At 61.9% G+C, this 26,298-nt stretch overlaps 1 protein-coding gene across 3 annotated transcripts; it reads left to right on the top strand.

The window, feature by feature from the left end:
• The first annotated feature begins 2,583 nt into the window (after positions 1–2,583).
• On the top strand, positions 2,584–25,138 carry SH2B2 (SH2B adaptor protein 2). Of its 3 annotated transcripts, none has more exons than XM_043559795.1 (9): positions 2,584–2,827; positions 13,402–14,162; positions 17,187–17,288; positions 19,011–19,102; positions 20,397–20,488; positions 20,571–20,735; positions 21,226–21,434; positions 23,932–24,103; positions 24,616–25,138. In XM_043559795.1, the coding sequence occupies exons 2-9, from the start codon at positions 13,431–13,433 to the stop codon at positions 24,957–24,959; spliced, it is 1,908 nt and encodes a 635-aa protein (XP_043415730.1). In that variant the 5' UTR covers positions 2,584–2,827; positions 13,402–13,430; the 3' UTR covers positions 24,960–25,138. The 3 variants fall into 3 exon arrangements, with proteins under 3 accessions (XP_043415730.1, XP_043415728.1, XP_043415729.1); XM_043559793.1 differs by lacking the exon at positions 2,584–2,827 and adding an exon at positions 11,079–11,460; XM_043559794.1 differs by lacking the exon at positions 2,584–2,827 and adding an exon at positions 11,079–11,460 and having other exon boundaries at positions 20,574–20,735.
• The last annotated feature ends 1,160 nt before the right edge of the window (positions 25,139–26,298 follow it).

The raw sequence follows: 26,298 nt of genomic DNA on the forward strand, positions 1-26,298 counted from the left end.
CTGGTGCCCATGCTCTGTGACTCCCGGGGTACAGGAGGCTGGTGGGTGCCTGCAGTCACGTGCCTGGGAGCTGTGGCCAGACCTTCCAGCTGCTCTGCTCGTTTCCGGAATGGCCCCCCAGGACGTGGGATGTCTCTTCCTTTTCCCATCCCCCAGGAATTCCGTGAGTGGGTCCAGACCTTTGCGGGAACAAAAATCCACAAAGTCTGAGTTCTCCTGAGCAGATAAGCAACCCAATCAAGAAGAGAAATCTATCTCTTTAAAAAAAAAACCAAAACTATCTGTCAGGCTGCATTTGGATGTGTGACGCGTGATGCATGTGCGATGTCAGCTTCTGGGGAATCCCTTTCTGTGTGCCCTGGAGCCATGCACTCTCCCACTTTCCCTTGGGCCCCTGCTGGCCATGCCCTCCAAGCCTCCTGAGTACCAGCTTTGCATGGGGAGCCCCTGAGCCACAGGTCCGCCCCAGCCCAGCTCTATTCATATGGGTCCCTTCCCACCCAGACCGAGGGGCCTCCTTTTGGTTTGTGAAGGCCCCACTGGCCAGCTGGCCTCAAAGCTGGCTCCACACCCAGCTACCGCCCCACAGTTCACCAGACCAGAGTCCCCTGTACCATCATTGTCTCCGTTTTAGTCCTGGACACTAGAGTTCAGGACCCTGGGGTCCCACCCTCAGCACCTGCCCCATCAGACCTTCCTCCAAGGCCCCAGAGGCCCCTGCCCTCAGGGACCCCAGATGATGAACCTGTCCTCCCTGACTCTCATTCCTGTCCCCACGACAAAGCTGCTCTTGGCCAATCACCAACACCCTCCACCCTCCTTCCACTGTTTCCCACTGGTTCCTCTTATGGGTCAGAGTCACCAAGCAGCCGGCTCCTCCTCGCTTCCTCCTCCCTGGAGATCAGAGCAATTGTCCTGCCCAGGGCTCGAAATCCCAGGACCCTCCCTGGCCGATGACAGCCCATCAGCAGAGCTCAGGTCACTACTTGGAGGATCCAGGTTAGTCCATGGGGGCCAGGCCCTCCCATCTCCCAGAAGGGTGGAGGGGGACCATAGCCAGGCCACCCACACACACTCCCGCAGCTGTGCCGGCTTCATTCATAGACCTCCTGGTCGCCAGCCAGGAGTACAGGCTTCTGCGCAGCTCCAATCGATAGCTGGTCCACGTCTAAGCTTTCATTAAGTGTCTGTTAGCCAGGTCCTGCTGAGGGGGCAGCTGGTCTGGGTGTGGAAGGGAAGAGACCAGGTACCAGGACCTCGGATGACACCTGACTTACTTCAGCACCCCTGAAGAGGGCAGTCCAGGGCTGGGGGGCAGAAGGTAAGGGCTCCAGGCCAGTCTCCACCTTCACCAGCCCAATGCTCCTCTCTAGGCCCCACCCTTCCCATCCACAAGATTGGGATAAAACCTTTCCTTGCCTGTCCTGCTTCCGTGGAAATCAGAGATGTGAAATGGCTTTGAGAAAGGTTAGAGGGCTCTGTACAAAGATCAGAGGTCATTATGGGTGGAAAAGGACAACAGATGGAGGCACTCGAGGCTAGTAGGGAGACCATGGCCGACCACAGAACTGCCAGAGGTGGGGCTGCGGAAGGTTTAGTAAGGGCAGGGAGAACTGATCTAACCACCCCTGCAGGGGTGGAGGGCTTGGCACAGGAGAGGAGGGGAGAAGGAGTTCCAGCACCCTCCTCTCCCCGGGAGCAAGCAATAGGTCTGATCTCTGAGCTGCCCTCCCACTCCCCCTGGACCCCTGCTAGCCTCTTGGAGGCCCCAGCTTGCGAGGGGTCAGTCCATAATTGCTCTGCAAAGACCAGCAGGAGTCTGTTTTCTTAGCCAGAGTGGTCTTGGCCCTAATCTCTGCCTTGGGCTTTGGGGGCTGCAGAACCCAGCAGGGGTGAAAAAGCCAGGGCTGTGTCCCACCCTCATCAGCCCCATTTGACCTCTGAAGATCTCTCCGGGAGCCCTCAGTCTCCCCATCACTGTGAAGGTGCATAGATGGGGCCCTGCTTGGGTCTTCCCGCCCTCTAGCCCTTGGGCTATTTCCGGCAAGGGGAGGGCGGAGAAGAGAGGGCGTGGTGCTCGCCCTGGGGATTTATGAGAACCAGACGTCGACTTCCCCTGTTGCGACATCTGGGCCTCCTCGAGGCTCCCATTGTTCCCGAGGCGGAGGGGTCCAAGACGGCGGCGGCCCCCGCTGGAGGCCCATCTCCAAGGGGCGCCTACGCCCCCATACACCCCACACTTCAGGCCACCCACCCGGACCCCACCCGCCGCGCTCCCGGGGCACGCTTCCGCGAGGGGAAGACTTTCGCCCCAAAACAGGCGGCTGCCGGCCAGTTCCTAAGTCCCTGGGCCCCAGCACTCTGTCGCCGCCGCCGCCGCAGCAGCCCCACGGAGGCAAACACGAGCAGCGGGCGAGGTTCAGGCTCCGCTAAGAGCTGGGGGCGCGACGGGGGCGGGGCCGACGCGGCCCGAGGCGGGCGGGGGGCGGGGCCCGCGCCGGGGGCGGGGCCGAGGAGGCGCGCGCCGCGCGGGCGGGGGGCGGAGGGGGAGCGGGCGGGGCGCGCGCGGCGCGGGGCTGAGCTCGCAGCGCGCGGGGCTCGGCCGCCGGGACCGCCGAGCCGGGGCCGCGCAGGGCCCGCGAGGAGCGCACGAGCCTTCGAGGTTGCGGACGAGGGAAGGAGGAGCCGCAGCCGACGCCGGCGCCCGCCGGGAGAGAGCCCGAACCCGCCGCGGGCCATGAGCCGCCGGGCCCCGAGAGCCGGGCCGCGGTCGGGGCAGCGCTCCGCCGGCGCCCCGGCCCGCCCGGTCGCAGCTGCGCGCCTGTAGGTACGGCCTGCTCGTCCTCAGTTCCCTCGTCCATCTCCCCAGACCCGGTCCGTCCCTGAGGGCGTGCGTGTGTGTGCGCACGGCTGCCCGGGGAAGCGCGGCCGCACGCGCCCTGGTCCGCGCGTGTCGTCTTTGTGTGCGCGGGTGGGAGGGAGCGCGACGGAGGAGATGCGTCCCCAGCGGGGACCCACTAGCCGACCCCCTCCCGGGCTGGGCGGGAGGGGCCGAGCCGCCTCCGGAGCAGCTGCGCCCCCGCCCCCTCCTAGGGCCCAGGCCGAGTGGTGGGGCGAGCTCAGCGGGCCCCCTGGAGGAGGGGTCTCTGGCCCGGGAGCGTCGCAAGGGAGACCGAGACTCTTCCCTTGGCTGCGAGGGCGGGGGGCGGGCCCACCTGGAAGGAGGGTACGAGCCCCGAGAGGACCCTATCCAGTCCACAGTCACCGGGCCGGCACGCCCTCCATTCGGCCCAGGCCATCTTTCTCACGGTCCCCAGTTCGGCCCGCCCACCCCGGGAGCTCTCCGACCGCCCTCGATAGTGGGGAGGACCGGGGAGGGTGCCCGAGAGGCCGGCTCCTTTAAGAAGGGGCGGGTTCATGCCCTCCATTCAGGCCCTTCGGCCTCAACCATTGATGAACCTACTGGCCGCGCGGGGCCCGGGAACCGCGCCAAGGCCAGGCAGAGGCTGGGACCCGGCCCGGCCCCCATCAGCCCACGAAGTGAGGTCCTCAGAGGGAGAAGGCTACAGTGACGGGGGTCCCTTAGGAACCGCGCAAGGCCGGTCCGGCTGCCAGCCTCAGGAGTAACTGAACATGGATAAGCCAGAATCTGTGTTCACACCGACTTGGTGCAGGCTACTTCTGCACTTTGAGCCTCCATTATCTACCTTGTAAAATGGAGACTGTGCCGCCTATCTCCTAGCTGGGGGACCAGTAAGAGTTGTCCGCTTCAACACAGGCCACCGGTCGTGGGGTGAGTGAGGGCAGCAGCAGGAGGGAGGGGAGGTTCCCCTAAGCTGTCTCTACCGGGGACATGATCTGAAACCTCCCCGACTCTGCCCCCACTTTAAACAGATCTCTTCCCTCCTAACCTCCCTGCTCCATCCAGGAGGTCATTGGTCAGGGGACTGATTAGAACCTTCTAGCTCTAGGAACTTTGGGAGAGGTCTGGCAGTAGGGGCAGTGCTGGGAGGCTGGCATGAGTCAGGGTGTTCATGGGGGTCTGGAAGGCAGAGTTTCCCACAAACTGTTCCCTTTTACTCCTCTCTCCCCCTAGAGGGCATGAATGAATGATGGTGGGCAAGAGATTCCGAAGCAGGTTAATGGAATGGTTCGAAGTAATTGAGGGTTCATCTATGCATGCTTTTCCTCTTACCTACGGTGAAAATTGTGTCTAAATTTTCTAAACCCTTCCTACCTACTTAGTGGGTCTCCGAGGAGAATCCATACACACATACCTAAGGGTGGTATTCCACCAAGGCTGCGCATTTGGTTTTGAGTCGATGTGCCAAGCTGAGGGCGTCCTGCTGTTTCTCATGTAGTCTTTACAATAACCCTGTGGGTGTGTTACTATTATTACCACCATTTTACAGAGAGAGAAACAGTTTAAGGGAAGTGAAATGACTCGGCCAGAGTCACTCAACCAACAAGCCAGGCCTCCAAACCACTCGTGTCTGACAAAAGCCTGGTTGTTACCTCTTGCACTACCTATCCTGGGTTGTAGGGAAATGGGGCGTAGGTGTCTTGAGCCTCCCGGCTGCTGTCCACATGGGGTTCTTGGTCCAGTCTTGGAGCCCACCTCACTTCCTGCTCCTCATTTGTTCACGTGGCTCCAAGGGCAGGGTCAGCCTTGGAGCCTTGGGGAAGTTTCTCTTCCCTTCTCACCTGGCTAGGTCTGTTTTTATGTCTGCACTCTGTCCCAAGGGAGTGTGCCTCCTTGTCTAGAGGAGGTTACAGCCAGCACCTCTTTGGGCAGAGCATCAGTGTGTAGGAGTATAGTATCTTTTGACTCCTCTGGGTGATGCAGGATTTGGGCTCCATTCTCCAGATACTTCGGACCCTCTATGTATAGGGCCCACCTGGGGGTGTGTATAACATCTGCTGGGGGTTCATGGTCTGGTGCTATTGTAGAGGGGCAGGAGAGGGAGGGTGGAGGCGGGGACAGGACAAAGGGGGGCCTCCATGGGCTCAGTGGCCTGGCAGCTACTGGGGCAGAGGAGTGGGAGCAGGCGGGACAATGCCTGGCTGGATGCTGAGACTCCGAGCAGAGAACAAGCAGGGGTTGGAGGACGAAGATGTAATAGAACTTGGAGGTGGTGAGTTTGAGGCGCCTGGTGATCAGCCAGGCTGGGAGTTCAGGTGCTTGGAGAAAGACCCAAGGAAGCCGTATAAGCATCTGCGGTACCCAGAGTATCTCAGAACTGAGGGGAGGTACTGAAGGTCTCAGGAGTCACTGGTATGTGTGTCATGAAAAAGCCAGAAGGCAGACAGGTGGGCTGGGTGGTGGGGGTTGAGAGGGTCTCGCAGGTTTCAGGGGCCAGGCCAGGGAGGTCTGGGAAGGGTATGAATCCGGACCTAGGTGAGATCCATGGCACTGAGAGAGAGGGAGAGACCTTTGAGGCTTAGGCCAAGGCTGGAGAGGGGGTGCCCCCGCTCTGTACTAGTACAGCTGGAGCCATCCCAGCCTGCATTCCACCTACAGAGCCTGTCCAGGAACTGTCCAGCACCAGGTGCTCCTGAAGAAAGATGGGCTTCCTCTAAGCCCCCCAGGCCCTAGCCTAGCTTATTGTCCTGGGCCCTGCTGCCTGCTCTTCTGACTTCTGTTTCCTGCAAGGCCCAGCTCTGGACTCCCCTGCCCTCCACTCTGTCAGAGTGCCGCTTCTCACGGTGGGCATCTGCTCTCGGGAGGCGGGGCCTAGGTCCCCCACGCCCACCACGAATGCCCTCAAAGGAGAGCTTCCCAGGGACAGGGCCCTGTTGTGAGTAGCACATGCCGCAGACAGGTGTGAACTCTGCTGGACACTCCCTTCTTGCCCATTCTGTGACCCCAGACCCACCAGCATGGCTGCTGACATATAGTGGGAAGCCAGCACACATCCAGTGAACGATAGGCTAGTCACCTCCCTTGCAGCACTTAATTTCTTCATCTGTGCAATGGGCAAATCCTGTCCTCCTGGCCGGGAAGGTGTGAGGGGAGAAGGGTTTGAGGGGCATCTTGGGTGGCTCAGTTGATTGAAGGCTGACAATCTGACTTGAGCTCAGGTCATGACTTCACGGTTTGTGAGTTTGAGGCCTACGTTTTTTTTAACATTTTTTTAAATGTTTATTTATTTTTGAGAGACAGAGTGCGAGTGGAAGAGGGGCAGAGAGAAACAGACACAGAATCCAAAGAGGTTCCAGGCTCTGAGCTGTCAGCACAGGGCCCAACGTGGGGCTCGATCCCATAAACCACGAGATCACGACCTGAGCCGAAGTCGGACGCTTCGCCGACTGAGCCACCCAGGCACCCCAAAAATGAATAAACATTTTTCAAAAAGAAGAAGAAGAAGAAGAAGAAGGGTTTGAAACAGGGGCATAGCCCAGTTGGATGTGGGTTCTAGGAAAAGACCTTGGCCACACTGTAGAGCCTGGATTTGTTGGGGGTTGGAGGGGTCAGTGGGAAAGAGGGAGGCCAGGGAGGAGGCCTCTAGCCATCTGCTCAGAGCAGTGAGAGGAATAGAGGGAATGGATACAGAACATTTAGTAAGTAGAAGCAGAGGACTTTTGATCTTTAAACCATTTACTTTTTTTTTTTAAGATTTTTTTTTTAAGTTTTATTTACTGAGGGAGGGAGGGAGGGAGGGAGAGTGTATTCGGGAGAGACAGGGAGGGGAGGAGCAGAGAGAAAGGGAGAATCCCAAACAAGCTCCACATTGTCAGTGCGGAGCCCCACACGGGCCTTGATCCCACGAAATGTGAGATCATGACCTGAGCCGAAACCAAGAGTCAGACACTCAACCGACTGAGCCACCCAGGCGCCCCTTTAAAATTTATTTTCAAGTAATCTCTGCACCAGGTGTGGGGCTCAAACTCACAATCCCAAGGTCAAGAGTTGCATGTTCCACTGACTGAGCCAGCCAGGTGCCCACCCTCCCCCACCCACCCCCAGTTATTTAATCCTGTGATGGCCCTCTGAGCCCTTTAACAGATGAGGAAACTGAGGCCCTAGGAAGCTGTGGAGCTGGGATTCAAACCCAGACGCACTGGCTCCCGATCTCAGGCTTTTTTCTCCACTGTCCCGCGTGTCAGATGATCAGATGTGGATGCCCAAGCAGTGGGGCCTCTGTGAGGGGGGCAGCTATGGAAGCCCCAAAGACTGGGGTTCTATGGGTCCCAGAGTTCGTCCAGGGTTGGGGGCATCAGCGGAAGCCCGGGGGCTCAGCAGAAGCCCGGGGGCTCACCACCCCACAGTGAGAAAGGCCAGGAGTGTATGATAGGCGTGGGGAAACCCTGGGCACAGAGCTGCCTCCCAGCGCTGCTCCTCAGCATGGGCCTTGGGCCAGGAAGCAGCCCGTGTGGGAGAGCAGCATGGTTGTTGGTCCCTTCACGGCTGTAGAAACTGCTGCTCAGAAAAGCCAGGACCCGAGTGCCTGAGCAGTTAAGTGTCCAACTTGGGCTCAGGTCATGATCTCATAGTTTGTGGGTTCGAGCCCCACGTCAGGCTCTGTGCTGACAGCTCGGAGCTTGGAGCCTGCTTCAGATTCTATGTCTCCCTCTCTCTCTGCATCTCCCCTGCTCGCACTCTCTGTCTCTGTCTCTCTCAAAAATAAACATTAAAAAAAAATTTTTTTTAAGAAAAGCCAGGGCCACCTAAGGGAACCCCCTCCCCCCCCCCCCCCGCCACCCATACAGGGCCAGAATCCCAAGGGCTCTTAACCTGCACCTGTCCCTGTCACTAGCCAGAGCGCCCTCCTCCCACACCCACTCTTCAGCAAAGTCCCAGCAGGTTCGAGGTTGTTAAGACCAGAAATCACACCCATTTCTGCCCCTCCAGGGTCGTGGGGTGAGCACGGATATTCTGTGTGGGGAGGGCGGGGAATTCCAGCCGCCTCCTCCCAAGGAGGCCCTGGTTCAGAGCCTGCCCCAAGAAGATGAGGACGCGCTCTGGGGGTGGGTGGGGCGGGGACTAGACTCTAGAGCCAAGGCCCGAGGCCCCAGCAGTGACGCAGAGAATGTGCCCTGTGTACTCTGAGCCTCCGTCCGCAGGACAGACTCAGGCAGACGGGACCACTGCCTGAAGGAACAGCCCAGAGGTTGTCTGCATCCTGTGAAGGGAGGGGTGCAGAGGAGGGGCTGGAGGGGACTGTCCCACAGAGGCCAGGAGGTCAGTTGGAAGGAGAGCAGGATGGAGGACAGAAGGAACGTGTGGGGTCGGGGTAGCCGGGTCAGGAAGCCCGGAGGAGAAGACAACAGTGGGCATGGTTGAGGCCACGTGAGGCCTTGTCTCCTCTTCTGGTGCTGGGGGGCCCCTGGTAGAGACCACAAGCTTCCCCAGCGTGAGTGGCTCATGGTGGGGGGGAGGGGAGCACTGCTCACCCGGTGCAAAACAGAGCGCCCTTAGTTCTGACCCTCACCACCCCTTCTGGCGCTGGGCCGTCTGGGTGCTCTCCAAGCACGGAGCTGAGCGAGGGTGCAGGCGAAGGGTCGAGGACCTTGGCGATGAAGGAGCTTGCCCCCCAGGACACCTTTGCAGGGTACCGGGTGGCTAGTTTGCGCTGCAGAGCTTCCTTCCCTTCCCTAGGGGCAGACTGCCTTCCGTGATGGTAAAACCCCCAGCTGGGGCTCCCACAAACGAGGTCGTGAGGCCCCTGCAGGTCGTGGGCCAGGCCGGTGCCTCCTGTTCCAGCGGGGCAGAGGTCCTCCTCGAGTTGGATCGATTGGTCGTCAGCCCATTAGCGGGGGTGGCCAGGCTGCCTCATCAATATTTTAAGGCATGACCTGGCCGTGGGGTCCGGAACTGCGTGTGGCAGGGGCTGATGACTGGCCTTTTTTCTATTCCCATTGTGAGTGCTATTTTTACTACCGGAAGGCCAGCCGCCCCCTCTCCCAGGCGGCTAACCGGGTGGGGGTAGGGTCTCCCATCTGGGTTCCTGGCCGCAGGGTTAGGAGAGTCCGTGGCTTGGAAAAGTGACAGGCAGGGACTTGATTAGGCTTCCTCCCTGAAGCCCCCTCCCTTCCCGCTCTGGCCCTGGTGAAATGAGAATGAAAACCAGGAGCCAGACAGGCTGGTTGAGCCTCGGAAACCCCCCGGGTGATGGATCAGGGGAGGGTGGTCTACCTGGGTGGGTACCCTTTGTCTCCAGCCCCAGTCCTCAGAGAAGAAGCAACCCCTGCCCGTCCCTGGTCCCAGGGGGGTGACGGTGAGGCCCCAGTCTTCAGTGTCCAAGGGCCGTAACAGTCCCAGGCCTTAGAGGCCACCGCTCCAGCAGCCCATTTTCCTGGTGGGGAAGCCTGAGGAGACACAGAGCCTGGCCTGAGACAGAGCCCAGTCCTCCAGTGCCCTCCCGCACCGACTCAGCAGGTCTCTTCTGGCTGTATGGGGCCACAGGAGGAACTGGGACTCTGCCCATGGAAACAAGAGGGCCAAGGACCACAGGGACCATGGGAGCTCGGGGAGGGAGGGCCAGTGTAGGGAGAAGGCTTCCTGGAAGAAGAGGTTTTACACAGTCTAAACGCCAAGTAGAATTTGAGTAGTCAGTAGAGTGAGGACAGCTGTTCAGGCAGGAGACTGGCACAGGCCGGGACCAGGGGGCCACTGGAGGAGGGAGAGCCCAGGGCCATCTGGATTCATCCATAAACCTTCCAGGCGAGCCAGACAGTGGGGGCCAGGGTGAGTTCATCCACCCTGCTTCCAGGATCGCTGGGCTCAGCTTTTCCCACGTTGGGGTCTGGTCACCTGCAGAATGGGAGAGGGCCCCATCTCATTCATCGGGTGACCCTGGCTGGTCCCTGGAGAGGGCTGGAAAGGCCTCCTGACTGCACCCGAAGTTAGGGAGGACCCCGGCTCTGCCCGTGGCCGCCCATGGATTCTAACATTGCAGAGTCCGCCTCCTGTGCTGTCCTTCCAGGAAGGGAACACCCCTTACCCCCATTTTAAAGTGAAAAAACAGGCTCAGAGGTGGGAGTTGTGGTCATCGTCACTCACCCAGAGAGCAGTGGGGTCAGGCTTTGAGCCTAGGTCGGCCAAGATCCCTGCACTTGGTCTCATCCCCCGTTTTGGCTCCGAGGGCAGTTCGGTTGGGGACAGTACCTCACTGCTCCTGCCAAGGCCGAGGCCTCTTCTGTATGGCTTGCAGCCTTCTCTTTGCAGACAGCCACGTCTGGGCCTCTGTCTCCCTGTCTGTAGCTAGTGTGGGGGCTCCCTGCTGGCCCTGCTGTTTGTCACTTACCTCTCCATGCCCAACCCCTGTCCTTTCTATGTAGCCCTGGCTAGACCCGGGGGACACTGAGGCCCATAGGCTCCTGGCCAGCGAGCAGGGGTGGGTAGGGGAGATCAAGGCAGTCCAGTCTCTGCCTGGGACGTGGCCACAGCCACCATACCCTTGCCAGATTCTTCTCTTGAGGTCCACCCCTATCTCCAGTGAGGGCTAGCTGGGACCCACGCTGTGAGAGCCTCCCCTCAGGGCCCCATGCCTCCACTGTGTCCCCTTCAAGCAGCAGGAAGAACAGGGAGGACCAGGGATTGATGTGCAAAGAGGCGCACCGGGACTGATTTCCTCCCTGCGCCCCGTTCCCCTGTGGGGCAAACGGGTGTTTGGATTCGGTGCTAGCCCTTCCCAGGCTGCTGTGTCATCCACTCTGACCGCCCTGATGGTGCAGGGGGAGAAGTAGGGAGCACTCCCACCTGTGGGGAGCACGACCGCACAGGGTAAGTGGATGGGCTTGGAACAACAGGAACAGAGCCTCACCGGCTTAGCTGCCGGGCTTTCTCCCCACTCCCACCCCCAAAAACGTACCCCCTCGGCAGGTCAGGCCAAGGCCTTGTCTCTCCACCTTCCCTGGAGGCCTTGCTGGTAGTGGCAGGTGTGTTCCCACCTCCGCCCTCATTCCTGGCATTATGACTCAGGCCTGTCTCCTGCCCCCAAGGAGTGTCTATGCTGGATGGGGGGGGGGGGGGGGCAGACGTGGAAACAGACACCTGGAGCACCCTGTCATTGGCACCTTTCCCGAGGGGCATACCGGAGGGGACTGTGGGAGCTTGGAGGAGATCCTCATGCCACATGGGTGGGGGAGGTCAGGGAAGGCTTCCTGGAGGAAGTGCCCCTGGATTAATTATGGGTGCCTCAGCCCCCGTTCTCCCCCAGCCCCTTCCCCTATGTCCTGAAAGTCAGCCTCCGAGTTATTGTTCTTGCCTACAGTGAGGTCACTCTTTGTTCTCCTCCCTCTTCACTGCCATAAAGGCCATCGCAGACCCCACCTCCTCCGGGAAACCCTCCTAACTCCTCGCTACCCTCTTCCGCAGTGCGGGGGCAGGAGTCGCTGAGCAGACCGCTGGTTTGGAAAACTGTCCTCTGTGCTAAGTGCCTCATCAAGTGGCCCGTTTCCTCCCTGGGGCTGCCCTGTGGTTATTGACTGCAGATCGATGGCCGAGGTTGCCCCAAGGTGAGAGGGAATTCCCACAGTGCCCTATGGCCCGGAGGCCCCGCAGATGATCTCACAGAAGTGGGGCAGCTATTTTTACCAGGCGTTTAATTACAGAGTTTGGATCCCAGAGGAGAGATGAGATGATGTTCCCAGGAGCTGTGAGGGAAACGCCATGCTGGGTAACGTGGGGATCCTGGGAAGACAGGTGAGGGCTTGACCCTCCGTCTCAGTTCCCCTAACACCAGGCTGGCCCCCTCAGACAGGGGCTCCCCAAGGCAGGGCAGGACCACATTACCCCACTTATTCTCCACTGGTAATTTTCACCCTGGCCTGGGGTCAGGGGTGGACTACGTACGTACACACGATGAGCTTGCTCTGTGCCCCCATGGGTGATGGCCGCCTTGGGGGACAAGGAAGCGAGGCCGCCCAAGTGACTGGCCACACCAGTAGGGTGGCGACTCAGAGTGATGAAGGCTGGATGGGCCTGGGAGCAGGAGAAAGCTGGCTGACGAGACAGCTGGGATCCCTGTGTTGGGGCCTCTTTAGGAAAACCAGGTTTGGATGGGAGCTCTGGAGGGAACAGGATTCTAGAAGGTGGGAACACAATGGAGAGTGCAGGCTCCGGGGGTGGAGAGAGACCTGCGAGGGCAGTGCCTTCGGTGCCAGTATGAAAAGTTGGCTCCTACTTTTCTTTTGAAGCTTCTTTATTTTGAGAGAGAGAGGGAGGGAGAGAGAGAGACAAGAACAGAGCATCCAAAGCGGGCTCTGTGTTGCCAGCGCAGAGCCCAATGTGGGGCTCGAACTCACGACCCTGAGATCAAGAGCCGTGGGCTCCTCCGACTGATCCACCGCCATTCATTCAGTGTTTACTGCGCCTCCATGTGCCCGGCACTGGGGACACAGCCACTTAAAATACTGCGTTCTCAGGGGAAGGCCGTGGCGGGCAGTTGGGGAAAGGACAACACAACCAAGCAGCGGAATCAATGATACATCAGAGAGGGTAAGCATCGTGGAGAGTAGTAAGCAGCCAAAGGGTGTGGAGACACCCGCACTGAGTGGAGCAGGAATCTTCCTTCCTCTCCGTGGAGTGGGGGGTTGGGGAAGGCTGTTGGACAAGATGGTATATGAGCAGAAACCTGAAGGAGGTGAGGGAGTGTGGGGGAAAAGAATATTCCAGGCAAGTGCAGGAGAGGATTGCAAGTGCAAAGGCCCTGGGGCTGGACCCAACAGCAGCCAGAGCAGAGTGGCAGGAGATAAGCTCAGTGAGGTAAGTGGAGGCAGATCATGTGAGGCCTAGGTGGTTATGAGTAGGACTTCTACTTTTTCTCTTGAGTGGAATGGGAGCCAATGCAGGATTTGGAGCAAAGGAGGGACCTGATCTGTCTTGTTTTAGGAGTGATGACTGGGTGTCTGGGTGGAGAACAGATGATTCGGGGGTGAGGTCAGGTTCCGGGGGACCGGTGAAGAGGCTGCTCAAGTACTGGAGGCCAGAGAAAGGGTCCTGTGGGCCCCTGGGCGGCAGCCTGGATGACGAGGAGTGGAGGAAAGGTTGGGTTCTTGGCATATTTCAAAGGCAGAGCCGAGCGTATTGCACTTGACTTCTTCCTGCCCCACTGCCTTTGGAGGCCCTCAGATAGAGGTTAGCTTGGGATGCTAGACAACAGGAAGCTCATAGGGACCCCAAATCAAGGCACCTGGCACCCCAGCCTCTTTCACCAGCCCCAGAAATGACCTTGAGAATGCTCTTTGAAGGGTATGACTGGGGGGAGGGGGCTGCCTCCTGCAGACGCCTCTCTCTCTCTCTCTCTCTGCTCCGAATGGCCACAGGACGTAGCCCCCCCCCCCCGCCCCCACCTCAACACACACACAGCCCCAGGGAGCCCTGGGGGGGTGGGGGGAGAGGGACTGAGTAGGGGGCGCTGTGGTCACAGGGTCACTCCGCACTCTTGTCGCCCACAGCCGCAGGGGGCTGCGATGGGACGGGAGCCATGAATGGTGCCGCCTCCGGCCCCGCCGCCGCCGCCGCCCCCGCCCCGGTCCCCGACTGGCGGCAGTTCTGTGAGCTGCACGCGCAGGCGGCCGCCGTGGACTTCGCGCACAAGTTCTGCCGCTTCCTGCGGGACAACCCGGCCTACGACACGCCCGACGCCGGCGCCTCCTTCTCGCGCCACTTCGCCGCCAACTTTCTGGACGTCTTCGGCGAAGAGGTGCGCCGCGTGCTGGTGGCCGGGCCGGCGCCTCGGGGGGTGGCCGAGCACCCCGAGGCCATGGAGCCCGAGCCGGCGGGGCCCGCGGCGCTCAAGGCGGCGGCGTATGGCCACTCGCGGAGCTCCGAGGACGTGTCGACCCAGGCGGCCGCCAAGGCCCGCGTCCGCAAGGGCTTCTCGCTGCGCAACATGAGCCTGTGCGTCGTGGACGGCGTGCGCGACATGTGGCACCGGCGCGCCTCCCCGGAGCCCGACGCTAGCGCCGCCCCGCGCGCCGCCGAGCCCCCAGCCGAGCCGCGAGACAAGTGGACACGGCGCCTGCGGCTGTCGCGGACGCTGGCGGCCAAGGTGGAGCTGGTGGACATCCAGCGCGAGGGCGCGCTGCGCTTCATGGTGGCCGACGACGCGGCCGCGGGCCCTGGCGGCACGGCCCAGTGGCAGAAGTGCCGCCTGCTCCTGCGCAGGGCCGTGGCCGGCGAGCGCTTCCGCCTGGAGTTCTTCGTGCCGCCCAAGGTGAGCGCCAGCCCCGACCAGGGGGGCGGCTGCGGGTGCCAGGGGCTGGCTTCCGGGCCCCACTGCCTGGCTGCCTGCCCTCCTCCATCCTTCATCTGGGGCCCCTCGGTGGCTGGAGCCTCCCAGACAGGGTGACAGCGGCACAGAGAGGGTGCCTGAAATGTGTTGGTCCCCAGTGCCGCCCAGCCCCTGCTGGCCGGCCCTTTTCTGACCCTTTTCAGGCTTTGAAAGCTGAGCTTCTGGCTGTCACCAGCATTGCTGCTCACCTGAGTGCACCCGGCCCCTCCCCAACTTGGGGGCTCTCCATGGGAGCCCCGGGGGCAGCTATAGGCCTCCTCCAGGGGGCACACCTGCCCTATTTGGAAAGTGGGAAGCATTGTAGTAACAGCGGCCCACTTTCCAAGGGCACGCGGCCCGCCCAGGCCTAAGCCTGGTGCGCAGTCTCATCCCCCGCCAAGACCCCTGCAGGGTGGGCATCGTGGTCCCCAGGTCACAGAACAGAGAACAAAGGAATGCTCAGAGAGGAGGTGTGGCCTGCCCAAAGGCGCACTGCTGGTGGGTGGCAGAGCCGGGCTAATTATACCCACCACCCTGGTGGTCCCTAGAATGAGGGAGCGTGGAGGTGGGAGCCGCGTGTGTGCTAGGAGATTCGGAAAGGTGGGAGGTCGTGCTGGTGCAGCAGCTGGCAGCATCCCCAGGAACCACCCAGGCCCTCGGCCCCCACCCCAGGCCTACTCTACTCCCAGGCACCTTTAGTCACCCTGAGCCTCTCGCCTTCTCCATCTCCCGGTCTGTCTCTCCCCACTGCCTCCTGGCCTCTCTCCACTGGAGGTACAGGGCGTGGGCTCCCCAAGGCTCGGTGCCCACGAGCTGCGTGGACTCTGGAGAGGTGACTTTCCAGGGACACGCTTGCTCCCTGAAGAGCTTTCTCCTTGAGTCCAAGGACCCCGACTTCCCAAGGGTGTTTTCCCCTGCCAGGCCCCCACCGTTAGGCCCCTGAGAGAAATCACTGACCACTATGCCCAGCTCCACCGCTTGTCAGACAGACCGAGGCCTGGCAAGTGGGGGAGGGGGGTGGGGCTTGCCCAGAGTTGCCCAAAGGGCAGGGGCAGAGGCCCAGGGCTCCAAAGCCTCTGGGCCTGAGTGGCAGTCACAGCTGCCTGGCCATAAATAGCAGTGTCTGCAGCCCTTGGGGGGAGGACGTACAGGAGATGGGGCCTCTCTGTTAGTCTCTCTGGAGCCCACCATTCACCACTGACAGAGGGCAGAGCTCCTGAAGGGTCACTTTCCCAGCTCTGAGGAAGGCAGACGGGTGGGTTCCTAGCCCCCGATCTGGCCTCAGACCCTCCTTTTTCCAACGAAGGGTTTGTGAATTCAGAAGTGAACCCCATAGAAGGTAGATAATACTATGGTCAGGGCTCAGGTCAGGTCCCCCAAATGTGTTGGCTCCCAGGGTGTGTGAGCCCCACAGGGCATCCCTGCTGACACCCCTTCCCAATGCCTTTTAGTCCTGTTCACCCACCCCTGGGCCTCCTGCTCCTGGAGGCCTAGCTGCACCCTTGGAGCACAGGAGCACGGAGTCTGCAGGCTCAGGGACTTTTTCCTGGGATCCTCAGACTTCCCTCTCACAGCCCCATGAGTCAAGTCTCTGGCCTCCTGCTCCCTCATCCTGCAGGAAGCCTCCTAGACCTCAGGTCCCCCCCACCATAGCCCTTTGCCAGGCCAGCCCTGGGGGCCCAGGGAGCAGTGGGCCTGGCCCGTGCTGTTGGGGAGCCATCAGGAAACCTGTATATGCAGGACTAGACGGTCAACTTCAGTGGGGCAAGCATCGGATACTCTGGGGGCCCTAAGGAGGGGAAGCTCGGGCTGCAGAAGTGTCCACCAGGAGCAGAGCCCCCGGGACGGGCCTCTCCGGAGGCACACGAGCTGAGTGAGCAAAGGCTGGAGGTGCGACACAGCCTGACAGCTCTGGCCAGGGAAGAGGAATGGGGAGGTGTGCCTGGAGCGGGGTCAAAGGCCGCTGGGCCAGGACAGACGCAGTTCAGATGCCAGGCAGGGGAATCCAGCTGAAGCCCCCAGGCCAGGCCTGCCCTGCAGGACCACACGCCCCTGCTCCACTGGCTGGCACGATGGCCTGCCCTGGTCAGCCGAGGCCCTCGGTCCCTGCTCCAAGTCCCGCCAGCCTGCACCCGCTGGATGGCAGCCAGTGCTACCAGGAATTCCCATCAGCCTGCCCACCCAGCGTGTGGCCCTTCCCTTTCCTCCTGAGAAAGTCCCTATTCTGGAGCCCAAGCCCTGCCGGGAAGCCCAGTCTCAAGCCAGCCCGGGGGGACTTGAGGGCCATGGCCAGGAGCTTTGGAGCAGAGTGGGGCGGGGCCAGGCACAGGGTGGCCCTCCCCCGGAGACCTGATGGCTCACCTTGGTTAAACCCCACACTGGTCCCTTTTCCTCCCCCCCGGGGACACGGCCCTGCCCAGCCCCGGGAGCCCTGTTCTAAGTCAGGGACTCCAGAGCCAGGCCCTGGAAAGTCTAGTCTAAAGGGGGAGACGAGCATTTTTTCCCTAAATGAACTAAGACAGACCAGAAGATCCCTCCCTCCATCACACACAGTCAGGGGGAATATTGTCTGTCAAACGTTCGTTTCAGAGATATTTTTACCTCAGCATGTATGTGCCGGGTCACGATGTCAAAATCTATTTCTTACTGTGGGTCAAGGTCAAAAATGCGAGAACCACAGATGTGGTGGGTAGAAGGGCTGCAGAAGGGCAGCCTGGGTGATTTTCCCCTCAGGGCTCAGAGGTGGGAGACTCCGGTGTCAGCTCCAGCTGTCTGTGACTTGCCCTGTAACTATGGGGGGAGGTCCCTTGTTTCCCAGAAACCCCCTCAATGTAGCCATCGGTGGAAAATGGAGTTCAGAGCACCTCTGTGCCCAGGGCTGCTCTGACCTCCGAGAGGTGGGAGGGCAGTGAGGGTGTCAGAAGGCCCCGGGTGACTCTCTCACCGCCCCTTCCCCTGGTCTCCCAGGCCTCCAGGCCCAAGGTCAGCATCCCTCTCTCGGCCATCATGGAGGTCCGCACGACCATGCCCCTGGAGATGCCAGAGAAGGACAACACGTTTGTGCTCAAGGTGAGCCCCACCCCCAACCTCACAGATCCTCTGGCTGCCCCAGGCCACCTCTGCTGAGGGCAGCACAGCCTGAGGCCGCTGCCGGGGGTGGGGGTGGGGGGGCTGCGGGTGGTGAGGGTAAGGAGCCAGCAGCAGGGCACGGAGAGGCAGCCCTGGTGGGGAGGCCCAGGACCCTACCCCGATGTCTAGCACACAGCTAGGACTCGAACCCAGGCTTGGGCTCTAGCACCGTGGGCTCTGGGTGTCACCCACCATCTGCCCCCCCCCCCCCCGCCCCATTCCCATTTCCTCCTGACCCCTTGAAGCTCCTCTGAGTTTCACTTCCTCGCCTCCCTTCCCCAACTGGAGCCAGCATGTCCCCACCCCGTAGTCTGCAGCAGTTATGCAAATGCCCCTGTCGCAGGGCACTGGAGTGTGGGAACCTGCCTGGCCCCACGGAGGGCACAAAGGCATTGAGGGTGGGCGGGAGGGGCACCCCAGTGGGTCTGGGGGCAGCTCGTCCTTTTTCCCAGGCTCCACGGTACCAGGGTGGCCCGCTGGGGTTGCTGAGGACACAGCTCCAGGCTGCCAGCGCTGTGGCCCTGTGCCTCCTCGAAGCACTGGAGGGTGTTTGTGAGGCCAAGTCCCCAAGGAGGCCCGGTTCCACCCACCCAAAGCTACATGAAGCTCCCACCCCCCTCTCTAGGCTCCTCGTCGGGTTTATGTTTTACTTGGCCCTGTTTGTTTAGTCACAAACTCTCTTATTCGTTTAGCAAATGTTTGCCAAGCCCCTACCCTGAGTCACCCCAGGCCAGGGGCTGAGAAGGTAGTCCCTCCCTGCCTGGCATTCTTGTCTGCTGGGCGAGACAGGCCCAGAGCCTCACTCCTGACAGCTGGCTGGCCACCGTGCTTCTGACTGTGCCTGGGAGCCCCGAGGCAGAGGGGCTCACCTGCCAGCTCCGCTCTGGGCCTCAGTTTCCCCATCTGTCGAGACAGGACTTAAACCCCACCACCACCACCAGCTCTAAGATGCCGGGAGTCTGCAACCGCTTTTTAACCGAGACGCACACACCGCAGGCTGAGAGCTCGGGGCCTTGGCATCACGGAAATCTGGGGTCAGGTCCCAGCGCTGCCACTGAGTGCTGGTGTGAACAAGTCAGCTGACCTCTCTGACCCTCAGTCTTCGCCATCAAATGGGGAAAACATACCACCCCCCTCACAGGGCTGCTGGGAAGAGGTCCTCAGGTGACGGATGTGCAGAATTGCACTTTGGACCACAGCAGGGGCTTCCTCCTCCTCTCCGCCCCTCCAGGCGCTAAGGTGTAGGAGCCCCTCGACTTGATGTGCTAGGCCAGCTGGCCCTTCATTCACTTAAGGGCTGTGACACTCTTTTACTCCATCTCTGGGGTGCCAGGGTACGTCCCTTCCTTGGCCAGCATGGCTTCCTCAGAGGCTGCGTCCCCAGGGCCCAAGGAACTGTGGTCAGCAGGGCCGGACATCGCCCCGGGTGATCTCCACTGGCAGGCTCTGGAGGGAGGGGCTGCCGAAAGTGTGGCCAAGGCTCCACCCCAGGACCCTGACCTGGGCTTGGGGTGCTACCCGATGGTGACCCCGCTGTTTTCCCTGCTGCCCGCACCAGTGAGCCCCCGTGATGGAGGGGCGGGATGAGCCATTTGTCCCGGAGTCTGGAGCCCTTGGCTGAGGGCACTAACAGACCGGGACTCCTGGCTACCCCCTCCCCAGGTAGAGAATGGAGCCGAATATATCCTGGAGACCATCGACTCACTGCAGAAGCACTCGTGGGTGGCTGACATCCAGGGCTGTGTGGACCCCGGGTGAGTGCCCCAGGTGGCCCTCAGATGGGTAGATGGGGTGGGGGCCTGGCTGGGTAGTACCCTTGGTCCCCCCTAGGGGACGAGGTTTCCAGCGAGGGCAGGGGCTGAGCTTGGAAGCTGGGCTCTGCTCATGGCAGTCCTGTCCATGTCGGTGCTGCCGGCCAGGCTCACGTCATTCCCCACCCCCAACAGGCTCTTTGAAGCCTACTGCACAGGGCCAGGGCCTTGGGACCTGGGAGAAGGTTAGACTGATGCTTGTCCCCACTCCAGGGTAGTCTGAGACCACGAGGAGATGGGCAGTGATGGGGAGAGCCCAAAGGGCCAGGGGTGGGGGAACAGAGGCAAGGCCCCGAACCCAGCCCTGGGGCTCAGAGAAGGCGTGCTGGTAGGAGGACTCACCTCTTCTGAAACGTAAAGGAAGAGCAGGCCTGAGCCAGCCAGAGCGGACTGCTCGGCCAAAGGTGTGAGGTGTGTGAGCGCCTGGGACTTGCGGGGAATGTCGAGGCCTCCGGGTTGCTGGAAGTAGAGTTGATGAGGGCGACTTTGATGAGAGCCTGGGAAGTTGGGGGCAGCGGGGAGCCATGGCTAGTCATAGGCAGAGGGCAGCTACGGTCAGCTGTGTGGGGAGGAGCAGCAGGGAGGCTGGCTGCATGATCCAGGAGAGACTCTGAGGCCAGGAGTAGGAGGGGCAGGCTGGCCAACCCCGGAGCACTTGGCAGCAGCTTGTCTGGCTAATGGGGTGAGCCAGGCCCGGGGGGAGGGGCTGCTGCTTTCTAATTAACAGCTTCATTTGAAGAAGCACAATTAAAGGCCTGAGTGCCTCCCAGGCCCCCCGATCCCCAAAGTGGCTGTAATCCCTCCCTTGCCACCATCCCAGCCATCTGGTCTGCAAACTCTTCCCCCAGCCCCTGTGAAGGTGACCCTCACTTTGCAGCATTTTCGAGCTGGCAGGGTCCCAGATGCCTCATGTCACGGACAGGGAGACAAAGGCCGGGGCAGGGAAGGGAGCCGCCCGGGGCCCCGCCTACCGCCGTGCCCTGCCATCGTCTGAGGGACACCCCCTGGGGTCCCAGGAGGAAGACTGCACCCACTTGGCGAGCCGTCCATATGGCCTAGTCATGTACATGGTGGCCAGACAGTGAGCTGATGGTGTGACAGAGGGACGTGGAGGCAGAGGGACCCGGGCCAGCAGGAGAGGGCTGCCGTTGTCAGCCAGGGCATGGCTCCCTGAGCAGCCGGTGGCTGGGGTCCGAGTCCCGTGGTAGGACACGGTTGTGCTTTCCTGCCTTCACAGGGACAGCGAGGAAGACGCCGAGCTGTCCTGTGCCCGGGGAGGCTGTCTGGCCAGCCGAGTAGCCTCCTGCAGCTGTGAGCTTCTGACTGACGGTAGGTGGGGGCCGAGCTGGCGGGGGTAGCGGAGGGCAGGGCCGGAGGGGGTGGGTGTTCCCAGACGGCCACTTCTCTCCAGCAGGGGACCTGCCCCGGCCCCCAGAGACAACGGCAGCCGTGGTGACAGCTCCACACAGCCGAGCTCGAGATGGCGTTGGGGAGTCCCTGGTCCACGTCCCGCTGGAGACCTTCCTGGAGACCCTGGAATCCCCGGGTGGCAGAGGCAGGGACAGCAGTAACACAGGTGCAGTGGGTGTGGGGTTCTGTCCCCGGCCCTCCTTCCTGGACCCCCACCCCAGGCCGCAGAGGCCCCTGGACTCCCTCTAAGGCCATTCCTGAGCCTCAGAAGTCATGACATTTCGCGCCACCGGGTCCAGTGCGCAACAACTCAGTAGGCAAGTCCTACTTGACCCCTCCCACGAGCCCTGGGTTCCGTGGAACATGCTTGTAAAGGGTTGGAACCAGGAGTGGGGGACGAGGAGACTTGACTCGTTCCCAGGTTTGTTGCCGACTTACAGAGTGACTCCAGGATCATTGGTCGCCCTGTGCCTCAGTTTACCTCATATGCCGAACCAGTGGGTTGGGTTGGTGCCCTGCCCTGTTCTAAGATCATTCAAACAGCACTTTATGTGCAAATACCCAACAAGCTGTCGCATCACCTCTCCATTTACTTACCCCCCGCCACCGCCTCCCGTCCACTCCCCCATGCCCCTCACACTGTCGTCCTCTCCCAGGGGAGGAGGGAGCGGAGGCAGAGCCTGAGGCCGAGACTGAGCTGGAACTCTCCGACTACCCCTGGTTCCACGGCACGTTGTCACGGGTCAGGGCGGCTCAGCTGGTGCTAGCGGGAGGACCCCGGAGCCACGGCCTCTTCGTGATCCGCCAGAGCGAGACTCGGCCTGGGGAGTACGTGCTGACCTTCAACTTCCAGGGCAAGGCCAAGGCAAGTCAGGGCAGGGGAGGTGGCGCACAGAGGCCGAGTGGCCGGCTGGAAGGGAGGGGTGCTAAGGAGGTGCCAGGAGCAGGCTCCGCGGTACAGTCTGGGCGTGACTGCACACAGGCATGGCCCTCACCCCACCTTTTTCCCCCCCACCCCTCTGAGGGCTGCAGTCAGCCCCAGATGTGGCTTCTTCATTGTCCACATGGGGAAGCCACCCACGTTTTGGCTGAGCCCACAGGAGGCCGGGCCCTTCTGAGAGTTTAAATTTGACCCTGTATCTTGTGGGTCGCTTACCACTGAGACTTCTGAGGGTCTCCACCACATTGGTGCAGAGCAGAGGTCAACCAAGGCCCTCCTGCCCCACCCACCCCCACATGGCTCTCTTCTTCCCTGCTCAGGTCAGTTCCCCAAGCCCTCCCGGGCCCCGGCTCTGAGCCAGACCGGGGGCAGGCCCAGGGTCACAGAACCGCATGCAGGTGGGGCCCTGAAGAGCCAGGCAGCAAAGGAGGAGGAGGAGGACTGGGCCAGAGGGCTGCCATGCAGGGTCTTAGGGCCGCGGGGTGCTCCTGACCCCACCAGCCAGAATAAGGGGTCAGTGACCCGAGGCATGCAGTGAATGGAGAATCCTCGAGGGGAAGGCGAGCAGAAGGGAGGTCCAAACAAGGCACAGCAAGGGAGTGGCCGTGCATCCAGATGGGGGGGCTCCTGAGGAAGGGTACTGTGTGCTAATAATGACCTAAAGTGCAAAGGAAAATATGACAGAACGTTGGGGCGGGGAGGGGTGGTTTGTGGCTACAATGTGACCAGAATGGGCAGGAACCCCATCCCACTCCCCCCAACCATCCCAAGTTTCCGATAAGGAAACAGACCTGGCCCCGGCTCCTCCCAGGACACGGTTCCCGTCAGTCCCTGCTGGAGGAGGGGGCACCCCAGGACTCCTGCTCCAGGCCTGCATTGGTGGTCAGTGCCCCAACCCCTGGTTGGCCTGCCACAGGCCCTCCCCCGGCTCCCTGGGCATCTCTCCTCGGCAGCGCCGGCCCCGCCATGAAAGAGACGGTGCCTCCCCGGGGGACACCTCCTTGGAAAGCAGCTGCCCTTCCCAGTTCCTCTGGCAACCAGGCACTTAACGCCCGTCCCTGGCAGCCTGAAGTTTACCTTCCGGGCCAGCACTGCCCCACACAGACTCCCTGGAGGGCCTGGGTCTGACTCCTACCCAAGCCAGAGGCTAGGACCGTGTCCGGCCCCCTGTGGGACATCAGTGGGGGGAGGGAGTTGGGAGGTGGTGAAGCAGAGTGGGAGGCTCCTCTCCTTCCGAGAGCGTGACCCAGCCTTGAACTCACCCCATCTGCTGCCCCATCAGAGCAGGGTGACTGTCCAGCATTTGACGTGTTAGTCGTGGGATAGAGCAGGACCCCCAGCCTGCTGCTTGCACACCTCCTAGGAAGAAAGACCCCTGTCTTCCTAGGCAGCTCTCTCCACCTTCGGGTAATATGTCCCGAAAACTGAGACGCTCTGCCTGGGCCTCTACCCCCAAAGGCCCTGCCCAGACTTGAGGCTATAGTACGACCCACTGTGCTTTTCCTCTCCGGCTGAGCCCCTGCCCTAGGCTGCCATTGATGCTCCCTGGGTTCGCTCACACTGTTCTGGCAACTTCTGGCCCTGCTGAGTGGCAGAACTTCCTCACGGGGCTTCTCTGTCCTTTTTGTAGGGGGCCAGGCCTGTTTGCTCTCCTGGGCGTACCCTGAAACCCTCCTGTCACTGGCTCTCTTGCTACACCCTCCCGCCACCCCCCAGACAACCACCCTTCCTCCTGTAGTACACACATTGAGCAAAATAAGGCTGAGGCCAGAGACCTGTGGCTCTCCACTAGAGACCACAGGCCTGTGTCTCCTCTCCCTGAGGCACCTGTCACATGTGGGCTCCTCTGGAGACCCAGGAGGAACCAGCGCTATCCCTCGTGTTTCAGGGGCTCCTGGGACAGCACAATTGGGAAGCAAGATGTGGTCGCTCCTCCCCAGCTGGACTCAGGGTTGTTTCTACCCTCTGGGCTTGGACTCTACAGGAATAACAGCCGACCACTCCCTGCTGGGGTGGGAGAATCACACAAATGAGTTCTCTTCCCAGCTGGGTGCCCTGTGACTGTGGGCGAGTCCCTCCCAGTGCCTCAGTTTCCCCATCCCTAACATGGGGGCTGTATCTCGACCCTCGAGGGCTAGTGGAGACGAGAGATGGGGTGTGAAGGGCATGACGTGGGTGCGTCTCGCACAGGGACGAATGCATGGCTCCCTTCAGTCCCAGCCTGGCTCTGTTGCCCTCCTTCCCCATCCTTACTACAGGGCTAACCCCCTAAGAGGGGGCTCACGTGTACAGTGTCCCCGCTCTGACACAGCCCCATGTGGCCTCTTTGAGACCTCGTGTTCCCAGTGCCCCCCAGAGGCGCTTGCAAAGCCGCTGGCTAGTCCAGGACCCCACCACTGACCATACCCACCTGTGTCCACAGCACCTGCGCCTGTCCTTGAACAGCCACGGGCAGTGCCACGTGCAGCACCTGTGGTTCCAGTCTGTGCTTGACATGCTGCGCCACTTCCACACCCACCCGATCCCACTGGAGTCAGGGGGCTCTGCAGATATCACCCTACGCAGCTACGTGCGGGCCCAGGGCCCCCCACCCGGTAAGGCTCCCCCAGTGGGCCTGTGTAGACAGGTGGGTGGTGGGCAGAGGGAGTCACCCACAGGTGGGCGCGGCACTGCCAGTCCGGTTAGAGGAGCGCCAGGTCTTGGGCGGTTGTAAGCACTCTGGGCCATCGGGGTTGGGAGGAGACTGGCAGCCCGGGGCCAGGTCCGGAGTGATTCCGGGCAGGCGGAAGGAGGTCGCCCAGAGGCGGCGCTGCGGCGGTCCCTAGACGCCTGCACAGGTGGGGCTCGGCGCCGAGCTGCTGAAGGAAGTGTCGAGGGGGGTGGTGAGGGTGGCCAGCACGCGCAGGTTTGTGTGTACCTGGGACGTTAGGTACGCAGGGATGGGGGACCGGAGCCGGGAGACCTGAATGCGAGTCCCGGCCCCGGGTGTGATCCCAGGCTACCCGGCACTCCGCGTCCCCGCGTGACAACGCCGGGGCTGCGGAGGGCTGGGGGCGGCCAAGGGTGCCCCGCCGGGCCCTGACGCGCCCGCGCTCTCCCGCCGCAGCCCCGGGGCCCTCGCCCAGCGCCGCGCCCGCGCCCCCCGCCTGCTGGAGCGAGCCGGCCGGCCAGCACTACTTCTCCAGCCTGGCCGCCGCCGCCTGCCCGCCCGCCTCGCCCTCGGAGGCGGGCGGCGCCTCGTCCTCGTCCGCCTCGTCGTCCTCGGCCGCGTCGGCGCCGGCCGCCCCGCGCCCCGCCGAGGGCCCGCTGAGCGCGCGCAGCCGCAGCAACAGCGCCGAGCGCCTCCTGGAGGCGGCGGGGGGCGGCGCGGACGAGCCCCCGGAGGCCGCGCCCGGCGAGGGAGCGCGGGGCCGCACGCGCGCCGTCGAGAACCAGTACTCCTTCTACTAGCCCGGCGCGGCGGCGCCAAGGCCCTGGGGCCCCCCCGGACGCGCCGTGCGGCCGCCCCCGTACCCGTCCATCCCTCCGTCCAGCGGACCCGGCCGGCCCCAGCCCGGCGCTGGGTGGGAAAAGCGAAGCTCTTCAGTGAAGACATAAATGTTATTAAAGAGCCTGTTTTAGGGACTGCACACGGCTCTCCTGTCGTCCTTTCTCCTGCCCTGGCCTCGGACACCGCTCCTCTGGGACTGCGGGGAAGGAGGGCGGGTACCACACCGGGCATCCCCATCTCCTACACCCGCCCTTCCCTATCCAGGCCCACAGTGGCTGGATCCAGCTGGATCCGGCTCTGCCTTAGGGGATCCAGCTCCCAGTCCGGCGAGGAGACGACCCGAAGGAGACACCGTGCTAAAGCACTAGGCCCCACAGCAGGGCTCAGGGAGACGGCCCCGGGGGGAAAGGGATCGGGGAGGGGGCTTTATTGGAATTTTGGGTGAGCTGTGACCTGAGCAGACCCTTGGGGGGAAGAATGAAGGGTGGTGGTTGGGGAAAAAGGAGAAAGGAGGGGTCCTTTGATGCAGGGACTCGGGGAAGATGGTGGGGGCCTTGAATGCCAAGATAAGGAGTAGTCCCTGGCTAAGAGAGAATAAGAGTGTTCTTGGGAGTGACGGAGCAGGTTTCCTCCACATTAGCGCACTGGGAGGCTGAGTCTCCATCTCTGACCTAAGTTCAAACTGGGAAGAGGACTGAAGGCCCTCCCGCCCCCAGCCCCAGCCCATGCTTCCCTGCAGGCAGAGGTCCAGCTGTGGCTCCTGTGTCCCCAACCACAGCCTGCTCAAGGTCACAGCACCCCAGCCCTCTGGCAATACTCCCTCTGGGGAGGATCTCCTTCCTGCTGAGCCAAAGCACACGCCCCTCCCTCAATCCAAACACCTGGGGCCACAGACTCAAGGTTCCCCTGCCCAGCTGTGTCCTTGCACAGCCTGCAGTGATGTGCCTTTTGGGACCCCCCCCCCCCAGACCAGTGATCCTCCTGGGTCTGCAGGTGCAGCACCCACATGCCCTTCCCCACATGGGGGGCACTGGCACCCGCATGGGGCTCCCGGGGCTTTGCTGCTGCAGCTACCCAATCCTGATTCACAAAATGACCTGGAAGTGACAGCCGTGCTCCTGCTGCCGTCTCGCAGAAGGAGGAGTACAAGGCCAATGCTCTGGAGAGCAGCCTGTTCCTCGGCCTCCCACGTCTCCATCCATTTGGCCAGGGGCCCTTTGCGCTCTTGCCGCCAGGCCCTGGTGGTTTGGGGTCTGTCCCACCCTGCCTGGAGTAGAGGAGATCTGGGGTGAGGCTCAA

The sequence above is a fragment of the Prionailurus bengalensis genome, chromosome E3 (genome assembly GCF_016509475.1).
Source record: "Prionailurus bengalensis isolate Pbe53 chromosome E3, Fcat_Pben_1.1_paternal_pri, whole genome shotgun sequence".
NCBI lineage: Eukaryota > Metazoa > Chordata > Mammalia > Carnivora > Felidae > Prionailurus > Prionailurus bengalensis.

What these genes read in the sequence shown, in the direction of transcription:
- SH2B2 (XM_043559795.1), top strand. Translation starts at nt 13,431, where the DNA reads ATGAATGGTGCCGCCTCCGGCCCCGCCGCCGCCGCCGCCCCCGCCCCG. An exon ending in AGTTCTTCGTGCCGCCCAAG is followed by an intron (nt 14,163 to 17,186) that starts GTGAGCGCCAGC and finishes CTGGTCTCCCAG; the next exon opens with GCCTCCAGGCCCAAGGTCAG. An exon ending in CAGGGACAGCAGTAACACAG is followed by an intron (nt 20,736 to 21,225) that starts GTGCAGTGGGTG and finishes GTCCTCTCCCAG; the next exon opens with GGGAGGAGGGAGCGGAGGCA.